At 45.0% G+C, this 23,594-nt stretch overlaps 2 protein-coding genes across 2 annotated transcripts in view; one reads left to right on the top strand and one right to left on the bottom strand.

Moving 5' to 3' along the window:
• mtor (mechanistic target of rapamycin kinase) overlaps window positions 1-23,594 on the top strand; it is a 75,089-nt gene that overhangs the window by 2,979 nt on the left and 48,516 nt on the right. Inside the window, exons 8-28 of the mRNA XM_062460131.1 lie at window positions 267-375; window positions 524-707; window positions 953-1,081; window positions 1,406-1,650; window positions 2,417-2,632; window positions 3,007-3,212; window positions 3,413-3,535; window positions 3,726-3,809; window positions 4,660-4,752; window positions 4,889-5,023; window positions 5,520-5,649; window positions 8,308-8,558; window positions 9,035-9,121; window positions 10,589-10,756; window positions 12,292-12,404; window positions 12,708-12,870; window positions 13,391-13,483; window positions 14,027-14,173; window positions 14,488-14,630; window positions 14,968-15,130; window positions 15,346-15,491. Of these exons, the coding sequence (XP_062316115.1) occupies window positions 267-375; window positions 524-707; window positions 953-1,081; window positions 1,406-1,650; window positions 2,417-2,632; window positions 3,007-3,212; window positions 3,413-3,535; window positions 3,726-3,809; window positions 4,660-4,752; window positions 4,889-5,023; window positions 5,520-5,649; window positions 8,308-8,558; window positions 9,035-9,121; window positions 10,589-10,756; window positions 12,292-12,404; window positions 12,708-12,870; window positions 13,391-13,483; window positions 14,027-14,173; window positions 14,488-14,630; window positions 14,968-15,130; window positions 15,346-15,491 (3,128 nt within the window). The remainder of the gene's footprint in view (window positions 1-266; window positions 376-523; window positions 708-952; window positions 1,082-1,405; window positions 1,651-2,416; window positions 2,633-3,006; window positions 3,213-3,412; window positions 3,536-3,725; window positions 3,810-4,659; window positions 4,753-4,888; window positions 5,024-5,519; window positions 5,650-8,307; window positions 8,559-9,034; window positions 9,122-10,588; window positions 10,757-12,291; window positions 12,405-12,707; window positions 12,871-13,390; window positions 13,484-14,026; window positions 14,174-14,487; window positions 14,631-14,967; window positions 15,131-15,345; window positions 15,492-23,594) is intronic.
• Window positions 19,078-22,981, bottom strand: angptl7 (angiopoietin-like 7). The gene is made up of 5 exons (XM_062460130.1): window positions 22,384-22,981; window positions 20,863-20,963; window positions 20,508-20,702; window positions 19,971-20,166; window positions 19,078-19,822 (listed from the first exon to the last, which is right to left on the bottom strand). The coding sequence occupies exons 1-5, from the start codon at window positions 22,736-22,738 to the stop codon at window positions 19,653-19,655; spliced, it is 1,017 nt and encodes a 338-aa protein (XP_062316114.1). The 5' UTR covers window positions 22,739-22,981; the 3' UTR covers window positions 19,078-19,652.

The raw sequence follows: 23,594 nt of genomic DNA, 5'->3' as shown, positions 1-23,594 counted from the left end.
ACGGTCGATGGGTGTGGCTCAGTGGTTAGAGCACTTTGACCGCTTAAGAGGTCGCAGGTTCAAAATCCAACTACGTTATATCAAATTGTATCGGATGTATCAATTTTATTTGTGGAGAAACGTGTTTTGAGTTATGGAAGGTGTATGTGACACTTTCTGTTAAAGCAATACGTACTTTCGGTCTCACCGTGTCGACCCCTCAGCCTCTGTAAAGGTTGCTGATCGTTCTGCGAAGGGTGACATGTTCTGTTGTCTCCGGCTATCAGGTGTGTCGTTGGGTTCTGAAGTACAGGACCAGTAAGAACCCTCTGATCCAGATGACCACCCTCAACTTGCTGCCCCGGCTGGCCGCCTTCCAACCAAACACCTTCACGGGTCAGAATAGAACCTCTTTTCTCTTTTCACCTCTACTTCTTCTTAATTTATCTCACAACATCCCCGGCTCTTTTCTCTTCGTGACATTTCTCTCCCACCCCCCCGCCCCCCTCTCTCTTCCTTCTTTTCCTCCTTTCTCCATCCCCAGACCAGTACCTGTCGGACACCATGGGCTACCTGCTAGGCTGCCTGAAGAAGGAGAAGGAGCGCACGTTAGCCTTCCAGGCCCTGGGTCTGCTGGTGGTGGCCGTGAGGACGGAGATCCAGCCTTACCTCAGCAAGATCCTGGAGATCATCAAGGCAGCCCTGCCGCCCAAGGACTTCGCCCACAAGTAAGAGCTGTTGCTGTGAGCCAGTGGGTTTGTGTATGAGGTGTCTGTCACCTCTTAATCGCTCTTGAATACATCTTCCTGGTGTCTTCACCTACGGGTATGAAAGAACATGAACCTGATGGTCAGATCCTGTCGTATAGAGAGGGCAGAGTATTTGGTTCTTGTGAGAAATAATGATGTGGACCTGAGTTGAGTGTTTGTACAGTGGTGCTGTGCTAACCTCTCCTCTCCTCGTGTCTCTTTAGGAGGCAGAAGATGATGCAGGTGGACGCCACAGTGTTCACCTGCATCAGCATGCTGTCCAGGGCCATGGGCCCCAGCATACAGCAGGACATCAAAGAGCTTCTGGAGCCCATGCTGGCCGTGGGACTCAGGTAGGGTCAAGGTGTTTTAATGCATGAAGAGAGAGAGAGAGAGAAAGAGAGAGAGCGTATGAGAGTGCAAGTGTGTGTGTGTGTGTGTGTGTAGAAGTGAGTATGAGAGTGCAAGTGTGTGTGTGTGTGTGTGTGTAGAAGTGAGTATGAGAGTGCAAGTGTGTGTGTGTGTGTGTGTGTGTAGAAGTGAGTATGAGAGTGCAAGTGTGTGTGTGTGTGTGTGTATGAGTGAGTATGAGAGTGCAAGTGGGTGTGTGAGTGAGTAAATAAGCAACTATTTGTGTTACCACCTGCCTCCTCACTGTACCCCCCCCCCCCCCACAGCCCCGCCCTCACCGCGGTTCTCTACGACCTGAGTCGTCAGATCCCTCAGCTAAAGAAGGACATCCAGGACGGTCTGCTGAAGATGCTCTCCCTGGTGCTGATGCACAGGCCCCTGCGCCACCCCGGCATGCCCAAGGGCCTGGCCCACCAGCTGGCCTCGCCCAGCCTCACCAACATCCCCGAGGCCAGTGACGTGGGCAGCATCACTCTGGCTCTCAGAACCCTGGGCAGCTTCGAGTTTGAAGGTGTGGCCTTTCACGAGACGCTGGTCAAAACCTGACAGTAGTGCATAGTCTTGGCCAGGTTGTATTGTAGAGTTTATATAGGGTTAACTTCACACAAAGAAGAATAAAACCAACACATTTAGGTTAGAAACTGTTAAGAGGAGAAAGACCAATAATTCCAATGCAACTGTTCTTGTCACAAATGACAAACACACTAGAAACCTAACCGATCGTTTACATCTGCTGAAAGTTAACAACAACAAAACAACAACAAAACAAAAACTGATTAGGCTATTTCTATTGGATTTAAACAACGGTGTGTTTTAATATAAGTGTATATATTAAAGTAAAATTCTGTGACATAACGTTTTTATTTTGTATTATATCGACATTTTCATAAGATTTCTGACGAGCGTCCAGAGCTAGGACGCTAATGCCATTATGGACCCCTTACGCTAGTAAACAAAACGAAAACTCATTGAATCCAAGAGCACCGACCACGCTGCCTGTACCTACATGATTAGCGGTTAAACAACACATAAGTTAAATTACAGTTATTTTTTTACTGCTCTAAAACGGAAACGGCCCAAGTATCAGAAAGTCGCTAGATACAACTTTTTTTGTCACCAGTAGGGAAGGTGAAAAGTTGCTAAATCTAACGACATTGTCGCTAAATTGGCAACATTATGAGCATCCTTACTCCCTTTCCAAATCTGTATTCAACCCTCCCTGTTCCTCCCTCCCTGTTCCTCCCTCCCTGTTCCTCCCTACCTGTTTCTCCCGGCAGGCCACTCCCTGACCCAGTTCGTCCGCCACTGCGCCGACCACTTTCTGAACAGCGAGCACAAGGAGATCCGCATGGAGGCGGCTCGCACCTGCTCCCGCCTGCTCACGCCTTCCATCCACCTGATCAGCGGCCACGGCCACGTGGTGAGCCAGACCGCCGTGCAGGTGGTGGCCGACGTCCTCAGCAAGCTGCTGGTGGTGGGCATCACCGACCCAGGTGAGAAGGACGGTCACGCTGGCTCCACGGTGGGTAGTGAAGGGTTTGGATTAGACCGTCTGCTGAATGAATACAGTTTGATACGTAAAGGCCCTGATGGGGCATTTGTCTGTTTTTCAGTGGGCTGGAAATGCTTAGTTTTGAGCTACAGTACTATAATTACAGCAGTAAAACCATGGATGAAGTCTGTGGAATTATCGTGTGGTTGAAGATAATAATAAGGATGTGTCCCTTTTTGCAGATGCTTTTAGGGGGTTATTCGAACCCGCAACTTTTTGATCTGCAGTTAAATGCTCTGCCACTGAGCTATACCCCTCCCCCCATCCCACCCTCCAACTGTTTATCTAACTGTTGCCGTGGTCTCTCTCTCCCAGATCCTGACATCCGCTACTGCGTGCTGGCCTCTCTGGATGACCGCTTCGACGCCCACCTGGCGCAGGCCGAGAATCTGCAGGCGCTGTTCGTGGCTCTGAACGACGAGGTGTTTGAGATCCGCGAGCTGGCGATCTGCACCATCGGCCGCCTCAGCAGCATGAACCCGGCCTTCGTCATGCCCTTCCTCCGCAAGATGCTCATCCAGGTCGGCACCACAGCAACCACGTGCTCCCTTCACCTCCGCCTGTCGTGGAACCTGACTTTTAAACAGATCGTCCACAAGAGAGTGGGGGGGGGGAGGGGCGAGGTTTTTGTTTGTTGAGGGTTCTGTTTGAACCCTGCTCCTGACTAGCTCGAAGCGTTTTTGTTGAAGCGTTTCGTTTTCCTGTTTTGCCACCCCGACAGATCCTGACCGAGCTGGAGCACAGCGGCGTGGGCAGGAACAAGGAGCAGAGCGCCCGCATGCTGGGTCACCTGGTGTCCAACGCCCCTCGTCTCATCCGACCCTACATGGAGCCCATTCTGAAGGTACAGCTGTCACCACTGCACCCGTAGTCACACCATTAAAGGCTACATAACCTCTTCATCTCTTGAAAGCTGGCAGCTTAACAGAAAGTGATTTATATTGTGTTACATTAAGTTTTAAAATACGTTTTCCCATCATTTCAATACTTATGTGATTTACTTGATTCCACCTCTTTCTGTCTCTCCACCCAAGGCTCTGATCCTGAAGCTGAAAGACACAGACCCCAACCCAGGGGTGGTCATCAGTGTTCTGGCCACCATCGGAGAGTTGGCTCAGGTAAGACCAGCAGGAACCCACCTAGCTATCTGTAACCTACAACCAATAAGTCCCTGTTAGATTCAGTGTGTATACAGTGCTGTGCAAAAGGCTTTTTACCCCCCAAAATGATAATAATGTATTTGTTTGTAATGTATTTGTTTTGTCTTAAAATGTTTACTTTTCATTTAAATATTTCTCAACGCATTTTTAGCTTTGTTTTAACATTTAACTTTTTTTTGTATCTCTTTTTTGTGTGTATCTATCGATAAAAACAAATCGTCCTCTAGAGTCATTAGTCTGTATACATCTTCTAGTATACAGACGAGTCGCAGAAAAAAATCTAACCTTACCTGGAGAGAGTTTCAATGATGTTGTTGTTCCCAGTTTGATCCCCATCCCTGTCCCTGGCCAGGTGAACTCGCAGAGCCCAGGCAGGGGAGAGGAGAGCAGGGTCAGGGGTCGTCTAGGACTGCAGCGCAGAGGGAGTGCTGGAGATGCCAGAGTAGACAAGAGAGTTTGTTCTGAGATGGTTCAAGGACAGGTCAGAGTCAGAGGCTGTCTCTGGAGCCACTCTGGAGAAGTCGCACAGAGGGGAAAGAACCTGTATGAGAACAGAAAACAGTTTGTAGGTGCACCGTAAGGGTCCAAACGAGAGGACAAAAGATACATCATTGAACATTTGAGGGGGGGAATGGAAGACTGAGGAAGGCCAAGTTTTCTGTGACGTCAGAATGGAACATTGTCAAATCATGCTGGGAGAACATGGGTCATGGGTTGTGCACAAACTTTTGGAGTCCATTAGTTAGTGAAGCAAAAACAAATACAAGGGATGTGTATTTTCATTGGCTTCTGTTTACTTGTCGTCCAGGTGAGTGGTCTGGAGATGAGGAAGTGGATGGATGAGCTGTTCCCCATCATCATGGACATGCTGCAGGACTCCTCCTCATTGGCTAAGAGACAGGTATGTTCCATAGATTTCACCCTTTGAAGATAAACCAATCTTTTTTTTGGTTTTGTTTTTTCATGAAGTTTTGTGATAGAGAAAAAACATTTGGTTACTTTGACAGTGTAGTTTCTTATTTTCCTTTTCCCACCAGGTGGCGCTGTGGACCCTTGGCCAACAAGTCGCCAGCACAGGCTATGTTGTGGATCCCTACCGCAAGTACCCCTCACTCCTTGAGGTGCTGCTGAACTTCCTGAAGACAGAGCAGAACCAGGGAATCAGGAGAGAGGTGCCTCCATTTTGGCTCAGTTTGTCATTTTCCAGCGTTTAGCAGATGCACTGGTTAAAAGTAGTATAGGGCATGAGGCAACATGCTGCTAGCCCAAAATGTCTCCCGTCTTCCGCCAAACCATGATGCCAAGCTTTAACAAAACAAATACAGGTCTAATAATGACCACAGTTTGACCCTGTCGCTACAATCAAGGCTAACAATGTGAACCTGACTTGACTTAAACATGATATAGGTTATAGCTCAGAGTATTTGACAGATCCAGATCAAGTGATCTCTGGTTCAAATCTCCCTGTGCTATAATTGCTTATTATAAGCATCTACTAAGTGAAATCAATACATAACATCCTGGTACATCTCAAGCCTGCCTTAATTATTTACCTCAAAAACATATCAGTGCCTTAAAATACAGTATTTACTATGTTGCCACGTTTAAAAGGTTTTAACCTTGCTGGAGGTGCAGGTATGCTCATATACCATTCTCTCTGTCCTCCAGGCTATCCGTGTGCTGGGCTTGCTGGGAGCCCTGGACCCCTATAAGCACAAGGTCAACATTGGCATGATCGACCAGTCAAGAGATGCCTCTGCTGTCAGCCTGTCAGAGTCCAAGTCGAGTAATGACTCTGGTGAGCCCCTGCTTTACACACACACACACACACACACACACACACACACACCTCATTACAGCATCACAGACTATACACACACACATACCTCATTACAGCATCACAGACTATACACACACCTCATTACAGCATCACAGACTATACACACACACGCACACACGCACACACACACACACACACACACACACACACACACACACACACACACACACACACACACACACACACACACACACACACACACACACACACACACACACACACAGAGGCACATGGCTACCTGCTTGGCAGAGCAGGCTAGGTCACATAAAGTGGAATAAAAATCGTTCTGTTGGTGTCCACGTTCTCTAAAGTGTATGGCCATTACAATGGATGAAAAATATAAAATGTTTCAATTATCAAAGGTGTCGAACCTGGCTGTAGCACAACTCCTTAGACTGACCCATGTGTGTATTCGAATGAGTTATTGCCTTTGTTAAAAGTGGAGACCACTGCAAGTATCCAACATCCAGTATCCATTCTGTCATCAAAACTCATAACTCATGAAACAATTGAGCACAGTCAACAGAAATAATGGTCGGGGTTTACAACCTGTTGGAGCCCCAGGACATTAAAATGTCTCCTGACTTGTGTTAGATCCTGAACCAAGGGAACCCGGCGCAGAGAAGTCGCTTCACAGTGAACGTGATCATACTAAGTGTTTTAAAACCTGCCAGAGTTCGGTATATGATCAGAAGTGACCTACATAACGCTGCCAGCCCTTCAGACGATACGACATAGTGAAAGGAGACCATACCTTTTATACCCCCCGCCTAATGTGTTCAACACAGTTTCTGTAAGCTACAATTTGATGAGTTTATTTATTTATTTTTGCCAGCTTTCATCTTTTTATTGGACAGTTTTGAAATGAAATGTGACAGGAAAGGATATGCAGTAAAGGGCCAAAATGGGATTTGAATCCAGGCCTCAGCCTACATGGTACGTGCACATGAGCTACCAGGGTGCTGTAGTTTGATATATTTTTTCATATATGAGCTAATAGACAATACTTAAGTTGTGATGTAATTTCTGATCTCAGACTATGCACTATCAAAATGTCAAAACATATTCATCTTGAATGAAGATATATATATTTTTTGTCATGTGTATATTTTGTTCACATATTGCAATCATAAATCACTCATCGCGATCGCAGGTGCAGACTCGATCGACGTCCTAGACAGGGCCCCCTTGAGGGAAATTCATACCTTGGCCGTATCAGTGAAGATGGTTCCATGTCAATGCCATATTACATCATTGCGTTTACACAAGTCTGCACATCTGATAATACCATCTGACCGGCCACACTAGTCCAGAGACGAACCTAGATAAACGACGGAACGAAAACGCAAGATATTTTGCTGATCTCACCTCTTTGTTTAAATGATGATTTCACTTGTCCAGTTAGCTTCCAGCGAACCACTGAATCAACTTATTGCGTGCATAGCTGTGGATGTGCAGGAAAAACTTGCTGAATGTGTATTCAATTCACAGATGCATTGTGAATGTGACATTGAGCTTTATGGTGATAGTTTTAGCAGTGTTAGGCTACTAAATGGGCTGCGACTGGAATGGAGGCCTCCAAACGGCAGATCTGGTAACCGTCAGAGCTAATGGAGCTAAGGAGTCTGGCAATCGCTGTGAATGAGCAGAATATTTAACGGTTATATAGGGTCAGGGAGGAATTGAATGTCGGATTCACCTCACCTGACTGTACACACACCCCCAACTGAATGACTTTAATTGGTGATATGGTGGTTGGTGGCGTGGTGTATGATGAATGGAATTATATCTTCTGGGGAGTCAGGTGGCTGAGCGGTTAGGGAATCGGGCTAGTAATCTGAAGGTTGCCAGTTCGATTCCCGGCCATGCCAAATGACGTTGTTTCCTTGGGCAAGGCACTTCACCCTACTTGCCTCGGGGCAATGTCCCTGTACTTACTGTAAGTCGCTCTGGATAAGAGCGTCTGCTAAATGACTAAATGTAAATATCTTTCGGTCACCTTTGACTCGTAATTTTTTTTTTTTTTTTTGTGTGTGTTTTGATAGCTAACAATAAAAACAGCTCGACCGTGTGCCTCTACATGAAAAACCGCCGTAAACGTGTTGTGTCTGACTAGACTTCGTAAAGGGCCAGAGAGCGCCGTGTGACTTGCGTTTCTGTTGAAACCGAACCCTCACGACGGACCAATGAAACGTTGAATACCAGACATCTCTTGTCTCTCCAGCTCTCCAATAAAAGCTTGTAGACCCCTCCCTGGGACAGACACACTGACTGCCCCCGGGACAGCCCTTTGTCACGTACGACCTTGTGACCAGAAGAGTCCTCCAAGTGGTAAATGTTGTTGATGCTTAGTGTGAAATCATCTTGGCGGCAAGCTGATTAGAGAATTTCTCATTCACTTAGGAACCTACTCACAATATCCGTTTACAATTACGACTAGCCCAAGAGAGAACTGGCTATCAAAATACATTGTTCAGTGCCAAACTAAATCTGATGTGGAAGTTAGTATGTAAACTAGAGACAAATGCTGTTTCTCCATAATAGCAAATCTATATTTCTCTGTGTCTTTTTCTTTGTCTCTCTCTCTCTAATCTATTCTTCATCTTCCCATCTCAGCTGACTACAGCACCAGTGAGATGCTGGTGAACATGGGCAACCTCCCCCTGGACGAGTTCTACCCGGCGGTTGCCATAGTGACTCTGATGCGTATCTTGCGGGACCCTTCGCTGTCTAACCACCACACCATGGTGGTCCAAGCCGTCACCTTCATCTTCAAGTCTCTGGGCCTCAAGTGTGTTCAATTCCTGCCCCAGGTCATGCCCACTTTCCTCAATGTCATCCGGGTGTGCGACACCAGCATCCGAGAGGTAGCTAATGCTAAGTAGCTCATTTGTTTTAATTTATTGGTTTTACTTAAACTGATTTTCTTTTTTAACAGATGTGTTCTATGGGTTAAGGCGTTGACAATTTCTTTTTTTGTGAACGTTTCACTTTTGTAAAATGTTGTTAAAGTTCAGAGGAAGTCAGGAAAAAGGTTGAAGAGAAGATGTACTTGAGGTGACCTGTTTACTGTCAGGTTAACAGGAAGACCTTTGATACTCACTACAGCCAAGAAGGTGCTTTTGACCCAGGCTATTTCATCACAACCACACGTTTTCCTCTCAGTAGCTTCAACAAGAGGTGTACCGTGTCAGGGCAGTGTTAGACAGCCTGTGACTAAACTCATGACCCCATCACCATATATTTTCCTCAGAGCAGTCGGACTGAAGCCAATCAACATGTTTTGGCTACACCTGCTTTCTCACCCCTTTCCTCCCCCTCTCTCCCTCTGTCCTTCTCTCAGTTTCTCTTCCAGCAGATGGGGATGGTGGTGTCGTTTGTGAAGATCCACATCCGGCCCTACATGGATGACATCTTCACCCTCATCAGAGTGAGTAGCTTTGTTCAACAATGAGCCCCTTTTTCTCTCTCTCTGTTTTTTTTGGGGGACTCAGAAAACAGCTGCAAACTCTTAATTCCTTCAGTTCACTTCTCTCCTTTCCTCATTAGCCTTAATGTGCAACGGGCCTTGAACTGAACTCGTGCTGTGGCACTGTCTATGTGTGTCTGCACACAATGACTGGGGTCGGTATAGAAAAGCATTAAAAAAATAAATAATTAAGGACTTGATGAGGAAATAATATAGTTTATAGGAGATTCTAATCAGTAATTAGAATTTGATTGTCTCGCATCGGTTGTATATGTGATTTGGACTTCCCACTTCGGTCAGTCATGCTATTGTATATTCACATGACAGCTTCCTGAAATTGATAGTTATACAAACTTATCAGATGATGTGAAACATCCAAAATTTCGGTTAAACCCGTTGCCCTACACACCCTCTCAAGCTGTCAAGCACATACTCAATACGAAGGAGCAAAATATCAAATGTCCTCTCCTCATTGAAATCTCAATAACTTATCGGCAGCTTTAACTACTCAGGAAAAAGGAACTTTTTTCACTGCGTCTTGAGTCAGTGAGTTAATAAATGGCCAGTCAAACAAAGGATCTATTCATTTTAGTAACAGAGTCTACTCCATGCATCCAGGGCTTTGAAGGGCTGGAATAGCCATTCAAGGCACATTCATCTGAATCTGGTAGCTTTTCTGTCTATCCTCCAGAGCAGGAAAGTGGGGGTAGGGACCCCTAGCCAGTGACAAAACATCACGAGCTTTCACAGCTGAGGCAAGTTTTTTTTGTTTTCACATCCCGCCATCTCTATTATCTGTCCAGTGGCTTTAACTGGAACTTAACCCCCCCTTATTCCCCCTTAGTGGTTCTAGGACGTGGTGTCAATTCAGTTGACAGGAAATTGACGTCCGTCTCCCACATGTGGTGTCCAGTCATCTCTCGCACTGTGGAATGTCCTTCCAGATCTACTGCTTAGTTATGAGAAGACCCCACTTTAGTTTGACCCAGTTACCCAAACCGGCTCTTTTCTATATAGCAATAGGGAGGATGACATTGACATTTTAGTCATTTAGCAGACGCTCTTATCCAGAGCGACTTACAGTAAGTACAAGGACATTCCCCCCGAGGCAAATAGGGTGAAGTGCCTTGCGCAAGGACACAACGTCAATTTGGAACGGCCGGGAATCGAACCCGCAACCTTCTGATTACTAGCCAGATTCCCTAACCGCTCAGCCACCTGACTCCCAATGAGGTAGCGTTTGGTAGCTTGCACTCTGGCAGCATCGTCCCAGCCTTTTACCCTAGACCCATGTTAAACCAGGTCGCTCATAATTGTGGGGGAAAAACACATTTCTGAACACGGTGGTAACGTCTCTCCTAGGGCTTATGCGCTTTTACGACGTAGTGCAACTTTCCGACATGTTCTCCTGACACGTGTGGTTCTCAGGAGTACTGGACGCCCAACAACCCCATGCAGAACACCATCATCCTGCTGATCGAGCAGATCGTGGTCGCCTTGGGGGGCGAGTTCAAGCTCTACCTGCCCCAGCTCATCCCGCACATGCTGCGCGTCTTCATGCATGACAACAGCACAGGACGCAGTGTCACCATCAAGGTAAGGCCACTGCAAGACTCAGACTGTTTAATTAACCTGGACAAAGCTGAATCGGAAGGTATAGCTCAGTGGTTGGAGCACTTGACTACAGATCAAGCGGTCGCAGGTTTGAATCTCTCCCGGTGATTTACATTGCTTTGGATAAAAGTGTCTGCTAAGTGTCTGACACATTCTTGTTACTGTTATTACATGTTACACGTTTTATTCATTAAGCGTACACTTTTATCCAAAAGCGACATGTACTACACACTCTCGTGCATCTAGATCATAGGTATATACATAGTGCATGCTAAATCCCTCACGCCACAGTGGTCTCTCAGGACGGTTAGGCTTATAAACATTATCGGGGGAAACGTACAAAGATTTGTTTTCTAAACTGTTTTCTAAAGCCATTCATTCAAACCACGGTGGTCATTTTCATCGAACGGAGGTTATTATAAACAGGTAAACCAACTCGTGGTTGATATTGAAACCGACCTTGAACTTCCAGTCTAGCTGAAGCAACCTCACAAACAAGACCTCTCAGCCAGTCAAGCAGGGCTGCCTGGCACTCTATCCAGTTTCTCTAATTACCCCGATACGGATCCAGGTTTCCCCTCAACAGTAAATCACCAATCAGCTTAATAAAATCTACAAGGGTACCACCGCACTCCAAACCAACCACAGTTATACAGCCTCTCCCCTGGCATAGCACATGTTATGTGTCCTTTTAGACAGAGAGATGTTGAGCTTCCACCGTTCCACGTCTGGTTAGTCAATAACAGAGGCCTTGGGTAATCTGTACACGTATCATACTAGAGGTCACGGACGGGGGAGAGGGAGAGGGAGTAGGGTTACCTTCCAGCCCAAGTAAAAGAAAAGAAAACAGAGCTCCATCATTCCGGGAGCTGTTCTGTCGAGGCCCCAACTTCCTGTAGTCTCGCCGAGTGCAATTTAGAGGTTGGGGGTCTTCGGTCTGTGTACGGTACGTCATCCCACAGCTCAGCCTGGCACCCAAACACCAGCCAACCGCCCACACACACACTCACACCACCATTCTCATTGAGGACTTTACTGGGTGTTAAGTCCACACGGAACAACCACCCACTTGACCAAATGTACTGATATCTTTTGATTCAGACATGTGATGGAACCAGCTTGCATGTAGGAGGAATACGTGTATGAAAAAAGCTCATTTTGTAACTATGGTTACAGAGAATCGCTTTTGAAAGATTGTGTGAAATTCCCTACTCTGTGTTGAAACAGTAAAATGGCAAAAAAAAGAAAAAAAAGAAGTTGAAGTACTAAAAGCAAGTTTCATCTCAGCTGGTAACAGTAACACCAGTATAAAACGTGCCTTCTGTCAATTAAGTCTCTTGTCTTGCTCCAATCAAATCTGAAATGATACTGATATAGTGCCTTTCAGCAAAATCACAAAACACAGGCAACCAATGAAGGCCCTTTAGGACTATTACAAATACTTAAGATAAGCGCTTTCACTCATTACGGTGTTGGTAAAATCGTATATAAACGGTGTTTCCTGCTTCTCTCCTTAGCTCCTCAATGCCATTCAGCTGTTTGGTGCCAACCTGGATGATTACCTCCACCTGCTCCTGCCCCCCATCGTCAAGCTGTTCGACGCCCCGGATGCGCCCCTGCAGGCTCGGAAGTCAGTGAAACTTCTCAAAACAACATTTTCCTTCTACTCACGTTTTTATATCGGTGTGCTGTAATACATTCATGCCAGTACTGAAGAGACCTACTGTTTCCAGCATAAATTGCCAGAGATGCGTACTGTATTTTATTTAACCCTCAGGGCTTCAGCGAGTCTACAAATACTTAACGGTTGAGAGCTTCTAATGCGCTGTGATTTTTTTTTTTTATGCATCCAAACCTTCAGGAACAAGACATCTGCCTCTTTTAGTAGCACTCAAATAGCGTTGTTTATCTGTGTTTTGCTCTTACCCTCCAGGGTTGCCTTGGAAACGCTGGACCGGCTGACCGAGTCCCTAGACTTTACGGACTACGCCTCGCGCATCATCCACCCCATTGTGCGCACGCTGGACAGCACCCCGGAGCTGCGCATCACCTCCATGGACACGCTGTCCTCGCTAGTTTTCCAGCTGGGCAAGAAGGTATCTGGCAGGGCGGGGGGGTTTGGGGGGTGGGGGGGTACCCCTCAGGGCCCTCTTAGATCTGCTTTGATGTGCACGCTGCCAGACCCTGCCTCTGGTGGAACAGGAGTGGTTTCCCACAATGACTGACTCCGCCTGCACGCTTTTACTACTTCCTGTGAGGCCGATGATGTCATCACACATTGACCGAATGGCAGCAGGAGCGGTGTTTATGGATAGCGATTAAGTCACATACACATACACAAGTATACACACACACACACATGTACATAGACACACACACAAGTGTACATAGACACACACACACTTACCGCTGCACCCCAAACCATAGAAACCACATGTGGGCATGTCTGGCTGGACTTGAAAGAGACAGGTCTAACAGAAGGCCATGTGGGTCAAATGCAAAGTAATGCCGGTCTGTCATTTTGGTTATGGCAAAGGGGCGAGGTGAATAGCTTAAACACATAAACCATGACGCAAGCTCACTTTTACTGGCTCCCTTCTCTTTTCTCATCTCCAGTACCAGATCTTCATCCCCATGGTGAACAAAGTCATGTTAAAGCACAGGATCAATCACCAGCGCTATGACGTTCTCATCTGTCGGATCGTCAAGGTCAGCCTCCCTACCCTCTCTCTCTCTCTCTTTCTCTCTCTCTCTCTCTCTCCCTATCTCTCTCTATCTCTCTCCATCTCTCTCCATCTCTCTCCTTTACATCTCTCTCTCTATCTTTTTCTCCATGCAAGATGTTTGGCATGAGATAAGCATGTTACAGAAATGGTCTTTTCATGTTTGGCTTCGCCTTGAGAGACTGGAACAATCGGATGGTGTCTGCAAAATTTGGAATTCCACTTATATTACTGTTTATTATATTTCTCCTTCACAGACTCAAAGTCCTAACATGTTGACGTTGTAAGCACATGTACCAGCACATGTCTGTAGATAATAAAAAGCCATCAACTGTCCACAATTTCAGCGCCAACCTCAGAGTTTATAGAATACAGACAAATTGCATTGTTTGTCAACAATAACTCATCAAGCAGGACACGTAGCTGTACACAACACATGTTTGGAAGCCGGCCTTCTTAGTAGGACTTGTTGTGTGGGCCGGTTTAGCGTGTGTTTGTGTATTTCTCAGTCGAACTGTGTTTACTTCAGGGGTACACGCTTGCGGAAGAGGAAGAGGACTCTCTGATCTTCCAGCATCGCCACCTGCGTGGTAACCAAGGCGACACGCTCGTTAGCGGGCCGGTGGAGGCGGGACCCATGAAGAAGCTCCACGTCAGCACCACTGCTTTGCAGAAGGTCAGGGATGTTTTCCACCACAAGACACTTTATTTATTTGTGTTTTATAAACAGATGTAACGATCACGGATTGAGGACGTTTCCACTTACTTTTTACAAGAATTACAACCACCAATTTCCCCTATCACACACCATGACATATATACCCTAGAATTAGAACTAAGATTAGAACTTTAACTAGCCCTACTCATCAAATCAGTGCAAGACTCCCCCAGACCCAATGCCAAAGGTACATGTGTATGCTCATTGAGATTCCCACAGCCCAAAACCCCACTAAAGAAAGCAGCCCTTGTGTTTTCCTCTGGTGGCGCTAGGCATGGGGCGCAGCCAGGAAGGTATCCAAGGACGACTGGCTGGAGTGGCTGAGGCGCCTGAGCGTGGTGTTGCTGAAGGAGTCTTCCTCCCCTGCCCTGCGGTCCTGCTGGTCGCTGGCCCAGACCTACATCCCCCTGGCCCGGTAACCCTTCTCCTCTCCTGCACACTTGTCTGTCTCCCAATCCTACCGTACCAACTCCTCAATTCTAAGCAGCTCTGTTTGGGTCGAGTTGCGGATCTGTGAAAGACCTGATTTGACCTCTGTCAGACTGTAGCATCGGACAGCATGTTTGAGATTTGAAGAGACTTGAAAGTTTTCTGATCAGTTTTGAACTGAAATATAAATCGACATCAATTAGTGGGGATCTGCAGGAGTATCGATGGAGAAACATCTCCGGGGACACAGTCTTTCACTAGCCATTGAAAAGAGAGAGTGAAATATGTAGAAGATCCAGTAATGAAATCCCCCCTCACTGCAGGGACCTATTCAATGCGGCGTTCCTGTCCTGTTGGTCTGAGCTGAGTGAGGACCAGCAGGATGAGCTGATCCGCAGCATCGAGCTGGCCCTCACCTCCCAGGACATAGCCGAGGTTACCCAGACCCTGCTCAACCTCGCCGAGTTCATGGAGCACAGCGACAAGGTGAGCTTCAGGGCTGTGACATGTTTGAGTTACGAAAGTTCCCTTCATAACTCAATCTCACACGGAGTCCGTTCGACCATTCGACAAAAAACACCCACAGTTATTAAAGGGGTCTCCGATTAAAAGCGTTTTAAATGAGGGGTTACCTATCCCTTCGCAAACGGTTAATTCACCTGATGATGGATTCCTCTAACGAATTGTCCTTGTCTTTTAAGGGGCCCCTACCCCTGAGAGACGACAACGGCATAGTGTTGCTGGGGGAGAGAGCTGCTAAATGCCGAGCTTACGCCAAGGCCCTGCACTACAAAGAGCTGGAGTTCCAGAAAGGCCCATCTCCTCAGATCTTGGAATCTCTTATCAGGTAAGAAGGCCGCATCTGCTCTCCAACAGCGGTAATATGGCTGAACAGGCACAAAAAAGTTTCAAAACATTCAAAACAAAATCTAAAATAAGTTTGGAAACATATTTATCGTGTGTGGAAAGAACCCCTTTTTTTCTTTCTTTTTTTTTTTTAGAAAGGTTGAAAACATATCCCCCCCTCCCCCCCCAAAACAAAACTCCAAAAAAGTTTTTCGCTGTTTTCTTGAAAAATATTTTGGAAAGACCGAAGCGATGGAAAGCAGTGAAATAATGAATACAAAAAGACAAAAGATAGGTTTGACTTTTTCAAAGGTGAAAAAAACGTATCAAAAAAGTGTACAAATTATAACAGATTTTAGAATAAGTAATTATTCTAAAATAATTTAAAAATTACTAATAATTACTAAAAATTATTTTAGTAATTTCAATTCACAGAGATTCACATTCGATCAGGAGCTCTAATCCGAGATCAAACTGGTAGCAAATTCAAGAATTTGCTTTTCTAAAGCGAAGTGACTAGCAATATTAAATAATTGTCTACTTGTAGGTTATCTAATTCCAGTTTGTGTTGGGCTCCCAAAAAACTGTCTGAGATGAAACCACAAAGTAGCTTAACGACAGGGGCCATTTTCTTTGGCTTCCTGGTGTCAGTTTTGTGGAATGTGGCATATGGGTTGAAAGAGAAATGCCTGACGTTAAGTAGTTCAAAGCAGCTGTCGCTTGCCTTGGTGACTAAGTGCAAATACTTGAGAGGGCATGTTACCTAATTGCATTATCCTGAAATAACTATACCTTTGATTGACGTAAAATATGATATTCTTTTTTTTTTTCTTCACCCCTGTGACTTGGAGCATTGAAATCATTAGCTATGGGAATGTTGAGGGAGTGGATCATTTCTGGATAAAAGGAAAACAAATTATCGCATTTCTGTGAGATGTTTGCTTATTGCAGACGGAACAGCTAATTGTTTTAAATTATCTCATACGTTGTAGACGTTGTTTAGTTATGTTACAAACCTTTCTGCAAGTGTTTAGCCTAGAGTAGTGGTGTTTAGGTCATTTAAGGTCGTAAAGACTTTGTTCAACAGCTGTTCACCCTTGACTTTAAATTCCTCTTTGCCAACATTAGTTCCAGTATTCAGGATTATTTAGAAGTTGGTTGAAAATGTTTGTGATTAACAAATTCTTAACAGGCCTGTTCCTTCATGAAAGTCAATTTCATTACAATAGATAATGGTTCACATATCTTCCATCAGGTAGCATTTTCATATGATGTCAACTTTTCCAGATTCATCTTGCCATTTGTGCTTTTACGTTAGTATTGTAAGAAGAAATCTGTTTTCCAGCCATTTAATTGGACGTTTGCCTCCTTCCATGCAAAGTGTCTGGAATAGTGTATCTTGGTGGCCTGTTTTCAATTTATTTGGGCCTTGATGATGATAAATGAAGAGCCAGCTCTTCAGCGTTTTTAGTTACTCCATCTGGTTCTCACCTTTGCAGGATTCCCCATAAAAGTCTCAATTCTTTGTGCATAGACCTGTTCTATCCTATACAACGACTAGCGATGTGCAGGGGTTACATGATAGTTAATCATCCCAATTTGACGTGGATAGAATTTGTTTTGTTGATAAATTGTCCTTGCCTTGTTGTCATTTTACTTAGCTTGAATCACTTATTTGTAGTGCAGAGTAGTGAATTAAGATAAATGGCTTGGCTTGAGTTTTCAAAACTGAAAAAGATAAAGCTTTTTTTTAATTAGTTTATTTTAAAGATTTTTTTGTGAAATCTTGATTGCTGCATTCATAGATAAATATGTCAGCTTTTCAAACTGTACTGTAATTCAAACCATATGGGTCCTCTTTTTTTTGCATTTTGTTATTTCTGTGTCTGGTGAAGGCATTTACCGTCAGTAAAGCGGAAATGCACATTCTTGCATTATCCACGCTCTCAACATAGGAAGTGAGGTAGACTTTCAAGATCTCTCCTCAAGCAGTCCAGATGCGGGGGTTCACCGTATGAATAAGACATGAGGGATTTAGGGATTTATTGAATAAGGAGCCCTATTATGTGCTCAGGCCACCCGTACTCTAAGCAAAGTCTGAGGGAAAAAGTGCCTGTGATACTGACGGCCAACTTGAGGTCAGGCACTTGGTGGTTGGAGAAATATACTCCATATATAGGTTATATATCCCAATATAGCTACTCTTTACCAAATCAAAGGGTGGTCAGGTCAAGTTTACCTGTAGAAGAAGGAGATGGGACGCTTTTGTTATTGTTGCTAAATGTTTTGTATCACAGATCACATAGATCCAGACGATGTCAGAAGTCAATGATGTTCTCAGTGTCAGGTGGTTATCTGCCTACCATGCCAATTTAAAAAAAAAAATTTTTTTTATTTGAGCACTGATGATTTTATTGAGCTTTTTTTATTATGAATTTTGCTTGTTGGATTGAAAGCTTTTCCCATTGAATTTAATGATCAGAGCTTGGACCTAGTCATCCCTGGTGTGGTAGCTCCCTATAAAGGCCTCTTTAAGAGATGCCTGTTTTATTTACAGTTAAAATGTGAGGCCGGTAGCCCAATCTCCCAACGCAGTGACTGGAAAAGAGTGTCACTGCATCCAGCCCATCTGTTTATAGTAAACACATGGCCATAAGGTTGCCGGGCACCGTGGAAATGGAATTTCAAATAAAGTCTGGTATGCTCAGATGTAAAGGGGTCTGTAACCTCTTAAGCAGAACCCCATCCTCTCAGACGGGTACTCATCCAACACTGGCCGTCCTGACTCTTTCATGCAGCTTTCATGCAGCTTCTGTACTGCAGCCTTGTAAAATATGCATCATATATATATATATATATCATTTTACGCTAGTCTGAAATCGAACGATACAATTTCCCGGCAGACCTTGAATCAGCGCGGATGGAGGAATGAAGCTTGTTGGTGTGTTCAGATTGGGGCGTTCCACACAGGCAGCCAGAAGGTTATGCCAGGCCACAAGGTTCCTCCCTTCATTAATTAGGGACCCCAGTGGGAACCGACCTAGCGGCTTCCCTCTGGACCTCAAGCTCCACTCCATGGCTGGTGGAAGCTGAGTGGAACGTACTGAAGGCACAAGAGGCTCCTTTATAATAGAATAGCCTGGTCATGAAGGACTTGCCCCAATGTTCTCAAGGACTTGCTATTGAATGACTTTGTACTCTTTCCCAGAATGAAAAGGAAGCTTTAATGGAGGTTGCAGTAAGATATTTAGGGAGTGCTGACTTCCATGACCTCACGTCAGTGGAGCTGAGATGGGGGAAGTGCTTGGTTGTTCTCACACTGCCTGAATCTTTACAAAAACATTGCAATGCAGTTGCTGTTTAGCCCTTGGTTAGGGCGATTTATTTTATGTGTGTGGTCTTCATTTTTAAAAACAAGGTTACTTTGACCTCTAGTCTGAATGTCAGAATGTGACCTTAGTGTTAAGATCAGTAGCTGAAGGAAAATGCATGCTCTTTGTTGGACAGGCATATGTGTCAGACCTGTTAGGAATTTTCCACTTTGTTATGGCTTGGGGTCATTATGTAATCTGACTTGGTAACACCACTACTTTAAAAAATACACGTTTATTTTCTATCCCACAACACAACACACAATATAGAGCTGTACACATTTTACAAATGACAATTCCACAAAATCAACACATTTTCTCACAATAAAATCTGTTGGGTATTTGTGGTGGAAGGACCACGAGTGGTCATTCCCATGGCAACACAATATATGTATCTTCATGATTCCCCCCCCCCCCCCCCCCCTGGCATTGTTATACCAATTCCAAACACGCATTCACCCCTTATCACAGTCTACTAGACAGCTTGTGATGTGATAAATACACCCTAATTTTTTGAGACAAAATTATAGAGGGAAGCAACATTCAGTTACCCTTATGGAACGGTGGTAAAGAGGCTTCTGTCAAAGCTTTTAAGAAAATAAAAATATTTCGAAGATAAATATGAAATTAACTACAATTTACAATCAAATCATTACACATTCAACCCTTAGAAATGATCCAGAAGTAACACACCTATGTGTCTCCTCATCAAAGAAGAGTCACATTTTTGTTTGGTTCATGTATCTCTCAGCAAGCATGCGTTTCAGTTAAGAGTTTGAAGTGGAAAGCCTTCATGGATGAAAATTCTGTGGCCGGATCTTCATCTCCACTCTCTTCATGGAGTAGTTGGGCCCATGCCACCCGTACCAAGTGATCCCATCTGTGCTCTTGGTGTGATCCCCATAGCGATAGAACACGCCATTCAGGTTGGAGTCAGTACAGCAGTTATACCAGTAGCCCCCTGTTTGAAGGAAAAAAAAAAAAGTTCAAATTATTCAGTTAAGTGTGTTCTATGAACTATTGCTTTTTTTTAAGCAAACAGTTTTCGTTAACCTTTGCCACTTAAGTATTGGGATTTAGTCCCTTAGCAGTTGAGGCTGTTTTCGTACCTTTGCGTAGTTCAGCGCAGTCGTCGACACACTTGTCATTGTCCTTGTTCTTGGTGCTGAAGTTGGTGTTATTGTGGTAACGCAGAGAGTCTCCAGCATTTCCACTGTAGTTGGCGAGGAAAAGCTTGTAGCTGTTCAGCTCATTACTCACAGTGAAGTAGCCGTACTCTGCATAGCGGGTTTGTCCTTCCCAGTCCTTCACAACACAGCAAGAACACACAGCACAACATTCAGCTCTTCGTAACGACTTACTGTATGGAAAATGATGCAACTGAGAATACAGAACCTTCTGAAATATTTATGGTTGCTAAATTTACAGAGATGAAAAAATCTGTCATCACTTTAGATTGAGGATTTTATATACTAAGCTACTTTGAGTTTTTTTACTGGTCTGGGACTTTATCTTTCAGTCAGGCCTAGAACAAGAGAGAGTAAATCAAATTGTCCTCCCTGTAGCCGGGGCCTTGCCTGGAAGGCTTTTTTTTGTTATCAAACACAGACACCCAATCTTCCATCGTACCCCCTCTCCCCTCGTACCTCCATCTCTATCCTGAGAACACTGGGCTGCCTTGTCAGACGGAAGATGTGCTCGTTGCCCAGCCAGAAGTCTCCTCGGATGGTTCCAAAGCCATTCTTGTACTGCTTCCAGTCGCGGTTGAAGGAAGTCAGGCCCACCTTGCGCCTCTGGATGAGGGTCCAGCCTCCGCCGTGACTCTCCATGTCACAGAACACCTAGAACCAACCAAACACATTCAACATCTTCACATTAGCCACATGGTGTTATCGTTCTGTAGCAAGAACTACACCGCTGGGCCACTATGATCATGATCAGGGTTTCAGTGTCGGGTCAGTTTTAAGTTTTTCCTTTGACAGTTCTAACCGTGTTACTTACATCTATCTCAGGAGTTCCCAGGAAGTCATCTGCAGGCAGTTTGTACTCCCCAGAGATCTTGTAGTTCTTGCTGTACAGAGCCGCACAGTCGTATATGGCATCTAGTGAAAGAAAAGGTCTCGTCAGTCATTGAAAAAACAGATGTTGTTTTATGGGTTGGTTTGAAAAATGCTAATGGCCTGTAAACGGTATCTTGGGGATACATGTCTGGCGGGGGGGTGAGGGGGTGGACTTGGCATCTGAAAAAATGTCTTTCACCAAGAATTCCGTACAGAAGGAAATTATTCGCAGCATGGTTCTGAGTCTTGCATAGTTCCCTCCATTGTTCCCATCATGGCATGGCAATGCCATTAGTATTTCTCAGGGATCACTGGGGAGAAATCGATCCAGTGTATATAAAAAAAGTGTCCTTAGATTTTCTTTTTCTTTTCGATGGCTGTCTGAGAATGAAGTGGAAACCTCCACTTTAATCTGTGCTTTTCTTCCTGTTCTGCCTCCCCAGAGTCTGCAAAGTCTCTCTGTAATTTTCAGAGACTGTATAAAGACCCTCTGTGTTCCCCTTGCCAATGACATAAAAGTAGCACAGCTAATTGGGTATTATAATAATACTCTGAGCGATGCCTGTTTAAAACTCTGTGGTGGCGATGCTGATTAATGGTTTGCCGAAGTTCAAATGACTGACGGAGGCAATTAAGCTGTGATGGAAGTGCTCTTTAGTGACAGTCTGACACTGTGTCTGAATTACAGGTTCTGACTTTTGCAGGACACCTCGAGACGTTTTGCCCACTATAATCTCCATTATCATCGATTGATGGCAGCTGTCTGGTGGATTCAGAGCGTGCGTGGTTGATTATAGTTTTTTACGTCTTAAAATATATTAATAGTATCCTGTAAAATGAAAGGAATGTCATGAGTATAGTGGGTATTTGGAATGAAGACTAATTTATATTCCACAGCTAGACAGAATGTGGAACCATTTTTACCATTTTATTTAAGTACCACAGTCTTCAGGGCATCTTCCAGATTACTGGTGATGCCTAACAATTGATTGACAAAGACAGGTTTTGTTCAATAGTTTTCAGACGGTAAGACTGACAGAAGTAGTGATCATGGGAAGGGATGGAGGGGGAAGCCTTTTCAAGTCCAAACACATTTCCTATGTCTTTCACACGAGTGTCTGCAATTAATATTTAAGGCTGTGTGTGATGTCAGTCATGGATATGGTTTTCACACCTGGGGTGAGTGTCTGACGGCAGCTGGCGTGCAGACACGAGAGGGAGGCAGAATCGTAGATGAGAGAGAGGGGGGAGGTCATGTGGTTCAAAGCAGGGCTGACAATCATATGAAGCTGACCACATTTCTTGCATTTTCCTTAGAGCGAAATATTTCTTTTTTGCTAAGTCAAAAATAGCTCAACTTTCTCGTTATGTCAACTTTTTTGCCAAATTGCAGTACGGTACACACAATGTACTTCTCCCTCTGAGTATAAACCTCAAACATACCAACACACACAATCCTTACCTGAAGAGGTCTGGGTGACTGACTGGGCGGCCTGCAGCTGCATGATCTCCACCCGGTTGTTGATCTCAGAGTACTTGCTCTCAGCTTCGGTGACGCGGGCTTCCTGCTGCCGATTCTGCTTATCCAGCTCCAACATCTGCCTCACCACGTTCATCAAGTCTGTCTCCTGCTTGCGGCTCATCTCCTCCAGCAAACTGGTCAGGTTGGCCACTTGCACCTTGAGGGAGCGCACCTCATCGCAGCACTGAGCCTTGGGGACCTTGGGGGGCACCAGCCTCTTCCTGGGACTCTGCGCGCATGTTGCCACCAGCAGGAGAAGCAAGGTGACGCTCAGAGCAGCTATCCTCACTGACATCTTAATATTGCGAATTGAGATCTCGAACTTTAGTGAAAGTCTAGGTTTTGTCTCTGGCTTGTTTACCGGCTGTCCTGGCGAACAGCTGACTCTCTGCTCTGATGGAGGTCTTGACGAGAACGAACAGGCTTGGTTTGGTGAAGTTAAGAATAGACGCCCTCACTGGTTGAACCTGGAGCTGTTTTTTGGACAACTGATCACACAGTGCCTTTCCTGTCTCCTCCGTGAAGAACTGCTGTGCTTCTGCATCTTAAATATCTTTACGGGTGGCCCCTCCTCCTGTTCTGGGAGTGCTTACCAGTCACCACTGACCCCCTTCAGACACTCGAGGTGGAGGGCCTTCCCCACCCCAACCCCTCCTTCCCCTGCCTCCCTCCCTCCGTCCCTCCCCTCACCTCTCCTCTTACTTTCGCTCACTGGCTGTGTCTGCCCCTGTTTGTTCTCTACTTACTTTGCAAGGGGTTTGTCAAAAGGACAGATTGTATTTTTGTGTGGACAAACAAGGGAACAAAAACAAGGGTTGCACTCCCGCCGAAGCACACTTAAGCCCCACGTTATTACTAGTAGAGCTACGCCCTACCTTTTCATTTGGATCGCCACTGCCTTCCGTTTTGGAATGAGTCAGCTACAGAAAGACCTTGCCAGTCATTTTGTGTGTTTGCAGCTGTTAGTAATGTGTAATGGTACAATTATCTCCCAGTGTATTTCACACATTAAGGTAACAGTTTTAGGTAATGATAGATTGCATGACACCTTTAAGGGGATGTTTCTTCAATAAACGTTGCCCTTGACATCTCAAAGGAATAGCTTTAGTTGCTAAGTACTCTTTAATTGCGGGTTTAGGGTATTATTGATG

The sequence above is a fragment of the Osmerus eperlanus genome, chromosome 4 (assembly GCF_963692335.1).
Source record: "Osmerus eperlanus chromosome 4, fOsmEpe2.1, whole genome shotgun sequence".
NCBI lineage: Eukaryota > Metazoa > Chordata > Actinopteri > Osmeriformes > Osmeridae > Osmerus > Osmerus eperlanus.
Note: the sequence above shows the minus strand (reverse complement) of the source record. Positions and strands in the feature narration are given on the sequence as shown.